This window comes from Eublepharis macularius, chromosome 14, assembly GCF_028583425.1.
Source record: "Eublepharis macularius isolate TG4126 chromosome 14, MPM_Emac_v1.0, whole genome shotgun sequence".
NCBI lineage: Eukaryota > Metazoa > Chordata > Lepidosauria > Squamata > Eublepharidae > Eublepharis > Eublepharis macularius.
Window position 1 is genome coordinate 44500963 of NC_072803.1, and position 17129 is coordinate 44518091.

The 17129-nt window shown below is 43.5% G+C and overlaps 2 protein-coding genes across 5 annotated transcripts in view; one reads left to right on the forward strand and one right to left on the reverse strand.

Annotated features, from left to right (window-relative positions):
• The window catches only part of SLC31A1 (solute carrier family 31 member 1), a 28246-nt gene extending 11935 nt beyond the window's left edge, over positions 1 to 16311 (reverse strand). Inside the window, exons 1-2 of one of the 4 annotated variants that reach the window (XM_054998267.1) lie at positions 16227 to 16311; positions 13747 to 13906 (exon numbers count right to left, since the gene is read on the reverse strand). The gene's annotated coding sequence lies outside the window, so the exon portion shown is untranslated. Of the gene's footprint in view, positions 1 to 2911; positions 2974 to 3511; positions 3648 to 13746; positions 13907 to 16226 lie in introns of those variants that run through there. The other 3 variants (XM_054998268.1, XM_054998269.1, XM_054998270.1) reach the window with 3 other exon arrangements.
• Positions 16312 to 16611: 300 nt separating this feature from the next.
• Positions 16612 to 17129, forward strand: part of FKBP15 (FKBP prolyl isomerase family member 15) — a 40960-nt gene continuing 40442 nt past the window's right edge. Inside the window, exon 1 of the mRNA XM_054998321.1 lies at positions 16612 to 16792. Coding sequence (XP_054854296.1) covers positions 16740 to 16792 — 53 coding nt within the window. The 5' untranslated portion in view covers positions 16612 to 16739. The remainder of the gene's footprint in view (positions 16793 to 17129) is intronic.

Here is a 17129-nt window from a genome sequence, read left to right on the forward strand (position 1 = left end):
GCAGAGCTTTCAGAGGGTAGCGTCTATGGCGTTGCCTCCCCACAGAGGTTCTCCTCTCCTGAAACTTTATCCTCCCCAGGTATACCCTCAAATCTCCTGGAATTTCCCAAGCTGGAATTGGCAACTCTAGGTGCCTGGATGGCCTCCAGTCTCTTCTGGTGCTATGAAAATTAGGCTTCGAGGAGCTAAAGTATTTCACATATGCTTCTAATGACACTTCTAACAACTGTGTAAGGTAAGCCAATATTATCCCCACATTGAGAAAGATGCTAATGAAGAAATAGTACCTGGCCTTTAAAAAGGGGATTCCCTCCCCCAAAGTGATTGCTTACAAAATCCTATCACTGCTTCATCGTACCCTGAACTGGAAAAAGACAAATAACAGTGATTCAATTGCTGGTTTCATTGCACTCCAGAGTATGAAGCAATGACTATAGTTCTCAAAGACTCACACTGAACTACCAAGAATTTAGCAATCCAAGCATATTTTAATACACACAAAAAAAGGGGTGGAAGGGTGGTTTTTATGGTCAAGAAATCTATTCTCAGCTATAAAGTGACTAAAAAGCGAGTACAGATAGGTAATGAGGCAATCTCTTCCCACCCATCACAGTAAAAAAACTCAATGAGGTAACCAGATGGAAAAAGCAGAAATGGCAATTAGAACTGCCCAAAGCACACTGCACAGCGTACATGCTACATTCCCTGTATGTGGAAAACTAGCAGATCAGGGGAAAGGCTTCTAGCATGTCCAAACTAGCAATCCCTTCATGTGTTTCAGAGAAAAAGTCATTTGAAGGTTAAAAAAAGAAAGCAAACTCTTTCCCACAGAAGAAACTTCATTAATACAGAATTCAGAACCTTTATCTGGAAATGCCAGGGATGAAAACATACCGTATAGTGCTATGTGTTACATGTTAAGGAGTAGCATGAGCAAGAGGATAAGTCCCCACCCCAAAGAGTTACAATCCAAATTTTAAGAGCGACAGAGGGAAGGGAGAAAAAAGGGGGAGAAGTCCAGGTAATGAAGAATGAATGGAAGCAAATGCAACTCCAACACCTTGGGCTTCATTTCAATTGGGGAAGAGGGCTAAATGGGCTTGAGCAAAGATTACATGAGAAAATGGGTTTTGAAAGTAGAAAGGAGTCCACAGCATGAAGCTTAAACATGGAACCATATACATGCACACTCTGCACTTTTCCATGAGCTACAAGGGGCTTTTAGTCCCTCCAAGACTGAAAAGCAGTAAGACCAAGTCAGTGGATAGGAGTCCAAATGCTACAGGGTTCAACCAGGTAGTCTGCAGTTAGTGGGACAGCAGCAGCACCAGCAGCAGGCATGCAGCTTTTGTGTAAAAGGCAGAGTAAGAATGCTTCTCTCCCCATCCCCCCTTCTCAAGGCCTGAGTCCTACCCAGTGACGTCCCAGTCCATATTCCATAGGTATCTGAGGATTCTTCCAGCCTTGGTGAAGGAAGCAGCCAGCATAAGCAAGCCAGGGGAGAGCACAAGCAGAGCTGCACGTCTCAAAGTGAGGCATGTGGCCTCTTGACAGGAAGCCAGCAGTTCAGCTTGAAAGGCCATTATTGTCTTTCCCAGGCAGAACTTCAAATATACATGGCAGACCAACCAAACCCAGTGGATGGGATTCAGGGGGTTCCACCTGGAAGAACTGTTTGCTTTGTACATTACATAAGCATGAATTATGGACAAGTGTTCACACTGAGAGCTGGACAGTTTCCATGGCCAGCCAAACTATCTTTTCAAGATGTACCCACAAGCATTCTTAGGGCTGTGCAGGTTCTACAATCATAACAGCAGAAACTGGAACCAGATATATAATTCAGCATCACTGGAATCACAGATCTGACCACAACCTCCCACCCCATCCGAATGCTCTAGACCACAAAATGGGAAAAGATGGGCTTGGAAGTAAACAATGCTTGATGAAATATCAGGAGGAGTGAGCCAAGCAGGATCTCTAATGCTCAGAGTGCCCTGCCCAACTCCTGCCCTTTTCCCGTGGCCAGCAGATTTTTAAAAAATTTCATTTATACTCCACCTTTAGGGGATTAAGTATTAGGGCTGCAACATTTAACTGAGTAAATCAATCATTTAACTATTTTGATTGGCTAAAAATAAGCAGTTGAATGAAGTCAGGAGATTTAATTTTTTTTTACAATGTAAGTACTTGCAAAAACTGCAGATAGCATGTGACATCTTAAAACAGGTATTCTCTCCAGTGCAAGAAGGAAGAATGCCTCTTCTAAGATGAGGCCTGCATCATATAAACATGCATCATATAAAAATGGATGATTTTCTCTCTAGAGCTTTTTTTCTTGCACTCAAAATTTAAGTCATTACTTAATCAAGCAGAGCTCAGAGAATTAACTAAGATTTCTTTAATCATATGATGGCCCTAAGCAGAAGAAAATGTGATCATTTTATACTGGCTGTGTAAATTGCCTTCTCCTTTTGGTGCAGGAGTTTTGATTTAGAAAATTCATAGCCAGTATCCAGAGAATCACAGAATTAGTTCTGTGGACAAACACTCTTCCCCAAAACAACACATGTCAAACTGCTTTTGAAACCAAGAGGAATTTCAAAACCACTTTGCATGATGGCACTCGGTCCAGTTGTTCCAAGGACAAACATCCCACTGACTGTACCAAAACTCTTGAATTACTCTCATGTAAGCAGTGCTTTGGATTCTGACCCACACACACACCAGAAGAAGACACAAAACCCAACCAAACCCCAATACCTCAGCCTTTCCTAGCCAAACAAGCTATTTAAATGCATATTACTTAAAAGGGAGCCTGTTGAACTACATATTTGGTTAGATTACAGCACAATACAATGATTCAAATAAATAAATACAAGGAAGCTTCCCTTCCCGTAACACACAATACCTTGAAAGAAGTGCAAGCCAAAGGTCTTCCTACTCTCACAGCGCTTACAAATGCAGGACACAATAGGATGGTTTAGCCTTTCACAACTTAATCATTACCCACAGTTCTTCTCAGGTTTCCATTGTGCCAGTGTGATTCAAGCCCTATACCTGAAGCTTTGTTCAATGTTCAAGGTCTGGAAAAGCCAGCAGCCAACACCACCCTTTCTGGGAGGCTACTGGGAAACAGTAGGCAGCTGCAACAGGAATTTTCTCTCTCACATTCTCCCTGGACAGACAACCTGTGCTGGACATGGGGTGACCACAAGATACTACTGTGACACAGGTGGTTTTTACTGCTCTGTTACAATTTAGATCAGTCTGCAAGGCAGGCAGCAAGCACACACAGACACACAAAAGGTTTTTTTTTCTTCTGGAAGAATGCAGTCAAACCTCCAACAGATACTAGCAAACATCCAGTCTCTCTCTCTCTCTCTATTAAATCTGAATTATCTCCCTATCATACCCATCATACATTCAAGACTAGATAAAACAGCTGTAAGAAACTGATGCGGCATCAGCAACCTCTCTTCAGCCAACTGCCCCCCAAAATTGTTCTTACCTCTGGCCAAGCTCTTTTCTGACTAATTTTCTACAAGCCAAAAAGCCCGGGCAGTCTGACACACAGTTCATTCACTGACTTGCCAACTGCAAGGGATACCATAAGCCCAGTATCACGAGCCCAGGGCATTGCTCCCACTTTATTCAATTTCCGGACATCCTTTGGTAATTTTAACTGCTTCCTCTCCAAAGCAAACAATCCTCCCCCCACCCCCTGCTGCTCTAATATTTCAACTGCTGAACCTCAGCGTTGCAAAAGGAACTCGCTAAGGGAACTATTTACAGGAAGAATGATGGGTCTACTTGAGTGCATGCACTACTGCAAACATTCAGAAAACATCAACTACAAAGAAGAATAGGTCTTTGCCTCCTTATATCCAGGATATAATTCTCATATTTTCAATCTCTTTACTTCCCCCTTTTTTAAAAACAAATTGCCTTGCCTTGTCCAGGCCCTTCCCCTTTCCACTCAGCACTTGCGTCACTTTCTCCTTTCCCTCCCAGATCCATGTTGACTCCGCCACTGTTGAAATTTAGACTACAAACTTCCTGAAGCATGAGCCAACTGTTATGAGACATTCAGTATGCAACTGTGTACATTTGGCTGGCACTAGATTAATAACACAGCAGGACCAAATGGGAAACAATGGCGAAGTCACAACTCTTCATTCATGTATCTGTCCCATTCATATATAAAGCAAGGGATGTCATCTGCTCTTGACACATGCTGGGGAACGGACAGGGGTTCAGCTTTCTTCACCTCATGTCCCTTTTGATGTAAAAAGCAAGCCTGTACCTTCCACTCATGCTTTATCCATGAACTGGACAGATATATCAAACACAGCTGCCCTTTTCAAATCCAATTTTGCCCAGCAGAGTTCTGAATATTAGGACTGACATCATTATGCCTTAAACCTTTAAACCAGTCATTTATAAGAAGGGTATAAAGAGCACAGCAAAATGCCCTAAGTTACAAAAATAACCTAGGAAGCTGCAGAAGCCAAAGTAAATAAGGTCAGGGGCAGCAGCAGCTCCGTAATGTGTGCATATATCAGCATAACTCTTGCAGGACGAGGAAGCAAGGGTATAGGTAGGGCTACCCACATGAAGGAGGGATGTATGCAGCCTCTGGAGGGAGGTCGCTGGTCCCTGACTGTTCTCACAAAATTTACATGGTGGCCACCAGTAAACAACTTTTATTCACCATCTGGCTACAGATACAGGGTTTGCCAAGCACGGTTCGCCAGGAGTTACTCCATGCCCATCAGTCCCTCGCCTCTCAGTCCTCCCCACTTTGACCAACCCAGACTCCTAAGAACCATCGTTTTTAGAGCCCTGCTCAACATCTGGACCCTCCCCCTTTGCCAGTGGACACAACGCCTTGGCTGGGGCCCACAACCTCCCCAGTGTTCCCAAGGCTCCTGCAGCCCTAGGGGAATGCTGTCTCCATCAGTGATAGTCAGTCCATGGGTTTCATCCACAGCACTGTTACTTCAGCCCAGGCTCGCGGGTGGGTGTCTGGCCCCTCCCCAGTTGGAATCACCACCCTTCCAGTCCTTCTAGGCCATCAGTTGACACAGAGGGCACGAGCTGCAAAGGCCACAAAGGAGCTTTTGCTTTTGCTACTACTAATGAAGAAGCCCAGGTTTTAAATTAAAGAAGCACTTACACCAGATACGCAAGGATACACCAGAGTATCCTTGACTATACAGAATACAGGACAATATTTGACTGCAGTTGGCAGAACATCCAACTCTACAAGACATTCTCTCCTGCCTTCATGAAATCCAGTCCCCCGGGGAGAAATGCAATCAGGTATATGTCAAGTGTTAGTTCACAGTGCAGGAATACGACAGGACTTTGCGATTACCTCCTTTACTGGAACACCCTGATGGTGCTTGTCTTGGACTGTACATGAAGACCAGATTCCAAGCATACCAGTTTATACATGACCTCCCTACCTCTCTGTTTTATGACACCCACAAACCACCAACTCAAGGATTATTTATGATAGGTTATAACAATGGAGAAGGCATTACAAGGGTATACTCCTTAATTAATGGGCAATTCATATTCGTTTCTGCTAAAGTCATCTACAGGGCTATGTCCACTTTTAGGTACAGGTTGTACAAGTTTAGTCAGGATAAGGCAGCTTTCAGTCACTCTTTCATTACATCACATCCACGCTACACCTCCACACGATGCTTTTATTTATAGCCTGTTTTTCTCCCCAAAGAGGACCTAAAATAGCTTACTTGATTCTCCCCTCTTCTATGATATTCTCACAACCACTACCCTGGAGGTAGGTTAGGCTGAAAGAGAGAGAGAGAGAGCAATTGACCCAAGGTCACCCAACAAGCTTCTATGACAGAACTGAGATTCAATTCTGGATGTCCCAGATCCTACTCCAACACCCTAACTGCTACACTAGCAGAGACTGATGTGCCTGCAGAGCACTGCCTTTATTCAAAGACTGTAAGGCTGAAATTTGCGAGACCTTCCAGCTCCTCTGCAACAGGAACACAGCATTCATCCTTGGGTATGGTCCCTACACTCTTATTTCTCTCACTCCTAACTATCCTTTTAGAACACAGGACTAGAGAACATACAGATCAGACCACGGGTCATCAATTCTTTGGAAATGCCCTTTTGTCCAGAATATAGTGGTTAGATTTTTAATCATAGCCCACTGAAAAGAGCATAGAACAACCAGTATCTAAAGATCTTCACAGACTCCAGGCACAATTCAATGTGCTGGTTAGTAACCTGCATCTGGGACCCAGGCACCTTCTTCCATATAAAGCTAGTCAGCTACCAAGATCATCATTTAAGGCCCTTTTCTTTCTTTGTGCCTGTAACTGCTGGAGTTTAGCATCCAGCAGCTTCCCACCTATGCTTTTCAGCACCAGTCACAGTCCCCTGTGCTTTTGGTGCTAAGTTTTAGTATCTTGTAAATGAAGTGCGCTTCTTTTTAGTTTATTTTAATACACAGAACTTGAGTTGCTTCTTATCTGTTGCCATATTTTCACTCTTACCTATTCCTCCACTTTAGATTTATTCTTAATTTTTATTTTTTTGCAAATCGCCATGAATACATTTGTGGAAGGGCAGCCGCAAAGTGCTGTAAATAAAACAATTTGTTCTTTGCTTCCAAAAACGAACAGAGATGCTTCTAAAAAGCTCAACAGTAATCCCCTACAATTTCCCCTTTCTTTCCCATACCGCAGTCGTTCTCACAGATGTGACTTGCAGACACAAAAAATCAACCCAGTTCCAGTACTGACCAGCTTCTTTGATTTTTTTCTAAGTCTCAAATGCAACATTTGTATTTTTTATTCTAGAACTGTAATTGAACCTTCAAATGTTCACTATGCTCAGGTAAAAGCTTCCCCCTCCAGTAGGTGAAATCCACAAAGCTGCCTTATACTGAATCAGACGACTGGTTCATCAAAGTCAGTGCTGGCTACTCAGACTAGCAGTGACTCTCCAGGGTCTTAGGCGGAGATCTTTCATATCACTAGTTCTACCTGATCCTTTTAGTTGGGAGATGCTGGGGGTTGAACTTGAGACCTCCTGCATCGAGCAGCTGCTGTATCACTGATCCATGTCCATTCCTGGCAGTACCTCCTACAGCAATCTTTTCCCTAAGCAGAAAAAGGCGCCAGAGTGCTCTTTCCAGCCTGTACAGGAGTGACAGATGCTGCCTGCCCCGATCCATTAAGCCTGGGAAATTCAGAATATGCAGCCATGGTAAATTTATTTTATAATACTTATAATCTGCTCTCCCCACGAGCGAGCTAAGAGTGGAGCACAACAAGATAAAACATGGTAGCATAAAAACAAGATAAAACCTATAATACAAATTACTTAAAAACAGCAGTGCACGTAATAGCACAACCTGTTGAAACAGAGCCTGTGGGGCTGGGTGGCCCGTCTGCCTCAACCACCTTATCCCTGGTGGACCATCTGTCTTGCAGGCCTGGTGGAAAGATAGCAAATCCTGCTGGGTCCGGGTCTCCACAGAGTTCCACTAGGTTGAAGCCAGGACTGAGAAAGTCCTGGCTCTGGTCAAGGCAAGGCGGACCACTTTGGAGCTGGGGTCCACCAGCAGATGTTTGTCCGCTGAGCAGAGCATCCTTTGGGGCATCACATTCCATCTCCTGATGGGCAAGAAGTCTGTAAGGGTTTGGTTTCAGAAGGCAGGACAATTAACAACATTAACACCACAGGCTATGTCTGGCATTAGGTGTGGCAGGTCCAGGCAAGTGCTATCAGAGGCAATGCAAGGTTGCAAGGGACTCAAGCACTCCTTATCCTACAGCCCGCAGAATACCACTGCTATTCCTGCCCCTGAGGGAACAGCACACGCTTGCCAGATCAGGTTACCTTGGGCTGGGACAAAGCAATCCTGGGAAGAGGCTTGCTGTGGGAGTTATGGGGACTGAGGCAGGCGAATCACCCAGCCCTCCCAGTGGCAGTGGTAGTGGTGAGGTGCCCCAACCTGTATTCATTAGAGTCACCACCCTGCCCCATGGATTGTATGGATGTTGATGTAGGGTGCAAAGTGGCCTGCCTTCATATGTTTTATAGATGTGTATGACTGTTTTAAATTCAACTTTTTAATTGTTTTATGGCTTATAGTTTTTTGAAATTTATATCCACGTGTTGTGAATCCACTCTGAGCCTGCATGCGGGGAGAGCGGACTACAAATTAAATAAAATAAGTAAGTCCATGGCTCAAGCCAACTCCATGCACCTGCAGAATCAGGGTCACTAGCTCTCACTGCAGCCAATTTATTTTCTGAAACATGGCTCTTACTTTTTCCACATTAAAAAAAGATAAATATGCAATTATCCCAAGTGTTTTGCTAGTTTGATCATATTTGATCATTGACAAGAAGCAATTGGACATCACATCCTTAATTCCACAAACAACTATGGAGAAAAATAACTACATATACTTTCGGTTTTAATGTCATTCGCTCGAGTGTCATTCACTTGCCATAATATTTTGAAGTATTGCAACAAGCTGCCAGGATCCAACTGGCAAAGCATACCTCTGTGGCCCACATTTGACCCCAGGAAAGAAGTTAAACCTGTTCATAATGGGGTTCAAGTGAGTCTTCTCTGCATCGCAAGAATGTAAGAGCAGTTCCAGCTCTGACTGATGGCTGCCTGCAAGCCAAATCCAGTTTCCATCCAGGCGCTGGACTCGAGAAGTGAGCAGACATTGTGATTTCCATGCAGGTTGGCTGGGATCAGTTCCCAAACTGATGGCCATCACTAGGACACAAGGTGGGTAGAACTTGAGACATCTGAGCTAGCGTAGTCAAATGCCTGGGAACCACAAGTTCCTGGTTCAAATATGACCTCTGATTCAAATCTCGCCTCTGCCAAGAGTTTGCTTGGTGGCCTCAAGAAAGCCACTATGACTCTGCCTCCCATATGGTGATACACAATGGCCAATCTGATGGGACTGCTTTAAGAATTAATGAAATAATGTACACAGTGCTTAAGAACAGCCCCATAGTGGCATATAAATGCTTATTTTATTTTACTCATTTTAGGTCACTTTTACAGAAAAGGATCTTTTGTCTTTTCTAAGAGGCAATTCTCAATACGGTCTAAATTTCTGCTGTTTTTCTTTTTCCAGATTTGAATGGCACAGGCTGACAGGAAAGGGGGGGGGGGCAATATTTTTGCTATAGCAACTGATGTGCAACTTTGAACCTTGGAGCAGCACCCAGCTTTGTCTTGGCATGGCAAAGCAGATGGGCAAACAGATTAGCGCTCTTTCTTTTGTACACAAGTTCATCAATTGCCAGGGGCAGGTTCATGACAAACAAGAACAGCAAGTGGCAGGAACTCCCCCCTCCCCCTTTAGATGATTTGTCTGTGCAACAATATTATTGCCATGAGAAACTGGCTGGGCAAGGATACCAGAGATTATTCTGTGCGCTGGCACTCACAGAAAGGAGCAACACAGGAGTAGGACAATGGGGATGAGGCACAAGGCCAAAAGAAACAGCCAACCCAAGTAAATCTCTGGGATTTCAGTATCTCAGGCACCAACAGGCAGCTTCAAACGCTATGCGAGGAAAAATGATTAGAGCAGACCAGACAGCATCAAAAATTGTGATGGCTGCTGGTTAACAGTACATACCAAAGAACAAGAGGCCACGCATTTTGGCAGCTTCTCTCCATGCTGTATAACTACCACTCGCTCAGGAATGTGGGTTTTCTACAGGAATGATCCTCCTGATATGGCAACAGGCTCCAGAAACTTTTTGCTTGTAATAAAGTGCTTATTATGGCTGTACACTTCGAAGTTTCCTTCCAGCAGGCTTTTGCCAAGATATTTTTTTTAATGTGAGAAGCCACATGTTATAACACATGTTTTTAGAACATGTGTTATAAATCCTCGGGTACAATTTCCAGCATTTTTACTCAGTGGCTCTCTTCAGCTACAGATAAAGTATGCCATGAACTTGAAGACCCCTTTTAAAAGCCACTCTTGCCATGTAGTAGTCTTCTCTGTTTTAACCAGACACAATGGAGTGGCACTGACTGTTGTCATGTTAGATGACACATTAAAATACTGTTATGCCCCCAGGCTTCTTAATGGTCAATTTGGTTCAAGTACTTCCAGACTGGTTTAATTAATGCTCTTAAATTTTGCTAATCAATTCATTCAGAGCACTTTTAGTCTGCCATCCTCCTACAAGGAACTCAAGGAGCATTATGGTGATGAGTTAAAGCATATCCATAAAGTGTACATAATGCAAATAATAATTAAAATGGAAATGACAACATTTTAAAATGTACACATCTCAGTTTCAACTGTTAGCTGGGAAGGCTCTTCTAAACAGCTCAGCCTTACAGAGCTCCTTCCAAACACATTCTGCAATCTAGGGGCTACAATAAAAAACGCCTTTTATTTACCTACAGGATGGAATGACCTAAAAGGCTCTAAACTAAAGAGCACAACTGTTTCTTGTAAGGTGGCTTGGGGGCTTTTTCTGAGTAGAAAGGAGGGATGTTCGTTTTCTAAACAAATTTATCAGTGTTCACTTCCCCCCATCCCACAACTCTGCTAATTTGTCTCTCCTCCTTGATGACTGAATACTTTGCAAACAGCCTTATCCAGTATCAGGACTGAAGAATCTCCTGAAGAATCTCTGTCCCAGACCCTGGAAAGCCGCAGCCAGCCATTACCAAACTAGACAGAACAACCCAAATCCTGGTAGACATTACCTTCTCATTTTCCAAGCCACGCTAGAATAGCGAAAAAATGTTCCTATAAAGCATGTACTTTTGTTGACTTTAACCTTGCAACAGTTTTCTCTGTTAAGGCTGCTCCTCAATTTCAAAGATCAACAGTGCCTTCAGATGTTGCCCTCATTTTATCTGTCATGGGTATGTGTGCATCTGGGAAGATTATGGTTCAGTAACTGCAAGGCCATATTGCAACAACTGTTTGGCCAAAACAAAGACATAGTGATGACCAATGACTTGGATTACAACAGTGCCACAGGGAAATGTGGGCACAGCTTTTTCTTTCCAGTGTTCTCAACCATGAGGCCCTTGGGAGAATCCACAGCTCAGTGTAGAGCACAGACCTTGCACCTAAAGGGTCCTAAATTCAAATCTCCATTTGAGAAGTATTTCAAGTAGAGGTTTATCTCAGCTCAGCTATCTAATATCCCTGATAACTTCTGTTGAAAAAGACCATATTGAGCTGGACAGGCCAACTAAACTTATTAAAGACAGCCTCATATGTTCAGAAGATACCAATCAACTATCAATTGATGTAGGAGTATTAATTTCTACATGGTATCAGGACTATGTATCAGTCATCTATAGAGGACTGAAATGAAGGCAATTTCCTACTTACACAATTAATTTCATGGCAATTATCCCCAATAACCTTTTGTATAGGAGCATGAATGCTGCTTGTCAAGCGTTATTGAATATGGAGTTTTGGACAAGGTTTTTGTGGCTAGCACCCACAAAAATCTGAGATCTGTTTTTCCACAACCTGATATACTTATTTTTCAATGTATTTATGTTTAAAATCTTTCACCCCCAAAGGGCTATTTCCAGGTCAAAAACTGTATAGTGAACTGCTGAAGAATAAGGATGCACCTGTCCCAAGAAAGGATGCAACCACCAATTATGTACAGAGCATATACTTTACATGCATTCAAAGTTAAAAGGAGCTAAGATAAAAGGGCTGGGAAAGACCCCCACATCAGACTTTAGGGAGTCATTGACCATCATAATAGCTGGTGCTGGCCTGATGACTTGGTACGAAGGCAGCTTTTATAGTGTTCCAGCACACAGGCATCTCCAGTTTTTCAGCTGTCTTGAGTCAGCAACATGTCAGAGCATCCCTCAGTATGCTGGCTAGGCATTTGCTTCAACTCCTCCAGTCACTCCTGGCAGGAGACCAGTGTTCCACCCATGGCAGATCAAAGTTTCTAAAGAGCAGTTTCCAATAGCACTGACACACAGTATCCAGACCCACTGTGTATACCTGGGTATTAATTATTAACTTCCATGCTACTCCAACTTGAGTCTCTCTCTATCTCCTCTTCCAAATTCTCAATGCAATTCAATTACCCACAGAAACTATAAGAACAATTCATTCTGCTCAAAATGTCTGTGAAGGACAGCAAGAGAGAGAAAAGGGGAATACAACCAACTAATGCATAAGCAACTAGCTCCCACAAAATATCACCGTTTCCAGTTATTAAAGATTCTGGTGTGATGGAACTGGTCCAGAAAGACTCTCCTCCCAACCTTGAATAGTCTCCCAAAAAATCTCAAAAGGATTTTTCTCATTATACTAAGGAGTCTCAGGTTGGAGTCTAAACCCATGCATAAGACAGTGTTGTTGCTGAAAAGGTAAAAGAAGACGTAAAGATCATGAGGCATGGAACAAACATGCATTGGGAGCATACTCATTCTTCAGTGTGGCAACTGCTTTGTTAATGGGAACCTTATGTGTAAATCATACCTGCAGCCTTCAATTCTGCCATGTTTTTATTGCTGTTGACTGAAGATGACAATAGCCGTTTCTCAGCAATACAAACTATTCTGTATATTACCATGAACTCTTCACATGATGTATTTATGGCACAGACAAGGAAGTATAAATTATAGGCAAACTTAAGATACCAGAAGTAGGTCTCTTTGGGACACCTCTGAAAGAAGGAGAATGAATTTCTTCAAATAGAAAACATCAGAAATGGTGCTACTCTCCTGTTCAGATTGCTTCCAACTTTTGGGGCATGGGGAGATGTTCCACTCAGTCTTTTATGCAGCCCCCCCCCCCCCACAGCAGCACGTATAAACTATGCTGAGGGTGGCACAGTTGCTTCATGTACATGGCCAATGTTGTATTTCGCTATGGTTAACAATGTGAAATCTGTTTTCATTTGGCAAAGCTGTACCTGGACATTTTATCTGTAAAGTATAGCCATTAGGGATACAACATTAGGCATCCTGCTATAAACAACAATCTTGGCTTGCAAGGGAAAGCAAACAAGAGTTGGGAAAAAAAGACGCCAGAAGCATTTCACCTGCAGGACTCCATACTGAAAACTGTATCTGCTACGACATGAAGGAAATGTGCAGTACTCTAGTTATAGCTTTGTCGGTTACATGTGATCATTAGGGCATGACCAAACTTGACTTTACTATTGTAACAGATACTTTGCTCTTTCAGTATCCAATCTCTTATATCCTAAGGGCCCTATATTTGCATTTAAAAATAAATGTAGCATATAATGCAGCTGCTGAACATCACGTATGGATGCTCTAGATTATTCATGCAGTACTTTGAAGCATGCTCTGAACTGGATAGCGCAGGTGAGCCTGATCTTGTAAGATTTTAGAAGCTAAGCAAGGTTGGCCTTGGTTAGTGATTGGATGGGAGACCTTTAACGAAGACCAGGGTTGCAGATGCAGGCAATGGCAAACCACCTCTGTTAGTCTCTTGCCATGAAAAATCCCACCACGGTCATCATAAGACAGCTATGACTTGAGGGCACTCTCCACCACCACCACTTTGAATTATATGAGACTGCTTCATCCTTCAGTTCTGCTTCATTCCTCCAGTTATCTTTCATTGTTGGCCAAGATTAGTACAGAAACTCCTCAGGAGATTTTGGATTCAATGTACACTAACAACAAGGAATAAGAAACTCACCAACTAATACATGAGACTCTTACCTCTTTGCTGTTTCTCTGAAAGCAAAGAAGAGCGGTTGCTCCAGCAGTGGGATTGTCAAGCTGAAGGCAGAATCTCACCCTATCCAGTTCAACACTACTCCGCAAATTCCTACTTAGTACGGGTTCCAACTGTAGGCAATGCAAGCTGGACACCTGTTCACTGCCAACAAAATAAAATGGAACAGTTTACATAGGAACGCTCACACTCAGAGAGACCAAAAAAACACAAACAGCACTTGTCAAAAGGCTGAAAGATGCTTTCATTGCATTAATGTTAATTTCATATCACCCTCTCATGGGAACGTTCTTGGCCTGGCAAATACACAATCTGAGGTCACATTGGTCATTCACCAGGCACAGCCAAGATGCAGAACCAGTCCTCACTGCCTAGATTTTGCTGGTGTGCATGTGTGTGTGGATTGCAGTCTAAAGCATCACAGAAAAAGCATCAAGATCTCAGCTCTTCTCCTCCTGGTCTCCCTCAAAGCGTGGTCTTTGAACTGAAAACTTTACGGGAACAGTGTGAGGGAAATGGCAAGCATGTTCTTTCTTTCACTTAAGAACTGATACTGTGAGATAGTCAAGAGATTATAAGCAGCAGTTTAATCCATTTTCTATCACAATTCAAAGGTGTTTAGAATAAGGTACACACATCTTCATTCCTATCAAGGCTATCTCAGCTTCAGTTGTCACTTCAACCATTTGTCTCCATCCACGCACTATATTCTCTAAACAAAGCGCTTGATGGCACACAGAACTTTAATTTACCTGTGCTTCTATTGAAATGGGTTTTCAGAAAACTAACTGGAAGCACAAGTGTTGAAAAAATACAACTGGCTTCCAAACCATCAATCTGAAACTGGCTTTTCAAAGGAGTTAATCCACAAGACTTCAAAAGATCAATTTTTAATTTATTCATAAGAACTGCTTTGGTAACTTTCTGAACAAAGACATTCTAAAGTAGTAGCAAAACTGCCAAAGAACTTGGCTAAATGCCCAGAAAAGAACCCGAAGCAAGCAAGAGCACAGCTTAATTTTCCAAATACACCTCCAGAAAAGTGTTAAACTCCTAGCAGTCAGCACTTATTTTGAAAGCCAGACCTGCATAAATCTGAGAAATACCTCACAGGCATTCTAGGTATCAACATTACGTTTTTCAGAACTTGAGAGATCTAACACTCAGAGCATTTATCCACTTCTACCCAGCAGTTTATCCACAAAGTATTCAGCAACCATAATGACAGCAAAAGCAGGGGTGGAAAAATATTCCAAGCTATACAACTCACCCTCATACAACACCAGTAGAAATTTGAGGAAGTTGGCACTTGGGATTTTTTTCCAGACCTCTGTTTTAAAAGCTCCACAAATATCATACACTTTTAAAAATGAAAAATGATGAGGGTCTATTTTGACATAAAATGAAGTTACAAAGGTATCTGTCACCCCTGGAATGGCATGCAAACAGACTTACTGATGACAGATGGATACACTCACTACTCCCACATCCCAGACTTTCCCACTGGATTGTCATTTACATTGTGCATTCTTTCCCTTTCCACTGCTTCTGTTTTTCCTTATCTTATCCCATCCAGCTCTGGTCCCACAGTCTACTCAGCACTGTGCCTCATAATTTTATCCAGCCCAGTAACATTCTCTTCTCCCACAAACTTCCCTTTCAGTAAAGGGGCAGAGACTATACAGTACTACTATGTACTGTCTGTTGCTGTAAGTATGATCCTACTTGATATATTGTTTAGTATCTCAGTCTTAGAATTGCTTATGCTCCATTTCAACATTTCCTAAACTCTGTATTGAATTCCTGCTGGTTTTAAATCTTTGCAAATTTGCATTCATATACCGCATTATATTGTTTATTGAAATGCCTTTGAAACTGACTGTACCAACTCACACTATGTAATCCGCCTTGAGTATCAGTAAAAAAACAAAGGCTATAAACGATATAAATAAATAAATAAATATAAGCTAACCCACTCAGACCTGCTCCCATCTTCCTCTCTCCCATCCCGAAGGGACAGCAACTGCTCCATCCGACTCCGCTTTTTGTTGCCTCCCCCTCGGTTTCTTCTGCCCTTCCCACCCTTCACCCACTCCAGCCGTTCTCTCCCCTTACAATTCCTCCTCCCATCATTCACCTTAAGGTTGCCTGCTCTAGGATGGGAAATTCCTGAAGATTGGGAGAGGTGAAGCCGGGGGGCAGCAGGATTCGGGGAGGTGAAGGACCTCAGTAGGTTTCAATGCCATACAGCCCACCCACCAAAGCAGCCATTTTCTCCAGGGGAACTGATCTCTGTGACCTGGAAATCAGCTGGAAATCCGGCAGTTCTCCAGGTGCCAACTGGAAGTTGGAAACCCTATTCCCTACCCTCTTCCCCTCAGGCCCCTTTTTCATTCACTCGTCCCTCCCCTCCCTCACAAAAAACCCAGAGCGGAAGAGGTAGTCCTGCCTCGGAGAAACTCACTCGTTGGCACCTTCTCCACAACCATCGAACAAAATCTCCTCTCCTGAGCGTCCCTCTCGACCTCCTCAAACGTGTAAGCCTTCCAGCTTCCTCGCCCGCTCATTGGGCAACGCAGCCATCACATGTTCAGAAACTTCCACCTCCCTTCCGCAGGATTTCGTTTTTATTGGTTAAAGCACGCTTCATTTTCCTTCCTCCTCTCGTCCTTTCGATCTCGATAAGCCCGCCCTTCTAAGAGGACAAGTCCCCTCCCCTTTCAAGACGCGGCAAACGCAATGTCTCCCCTGGAAGAATTTTGGGCTTTTCGGCGATCCGTAGCGCGCCGAGCTTAGTCACCTGTTTCAGTCGCCGGCCACTTTAACTTCCTAGTTTGGAGGCGGTTGCTTCATGGGCGAGTTTAGAAAGGACGCCGGCTGATTGTGCGACGCTGTCGTGAAAGGAAGTGCTGACGTCGCGCTTTTCGGCATTGCCTGCTGCTTCTGTTTTTTTGGCGGTTGAGGGAGTGAGGGGAGAATGTTCGGGGGCTCGGAAGAGGATGACGCAGACTTCCTGTCTCCCACAGGCGGGTGAGGCCCCAGCGGGGCGGGAGAAGGGAACCAGCACTCGGAACCGGAAGGGGAACAGACGGGAGGGAGCCGCTTCCGTTCACTTCCACAGCCCCAGAACCTATTTTCAGTCAGGCTGAAAATAGGTTCTGGTTTTGCTGCTGTTGAGCGTGTGCAGCCCCGATTAAGGGAGCCCTTGGACAGGCGTGGAGTGTCTTTCTGCCCCCCCAAAAAGGGAGCTGTGACTAGAAAGCTGACACCCTGAAAATCTTGTTTGTCTCTGAGGTGCCCCTGGACTCAGGTCTTGCTGTTCTACTGCAAACCAACACGCCTACCCACTTGAACCTGTCTTCTGTCC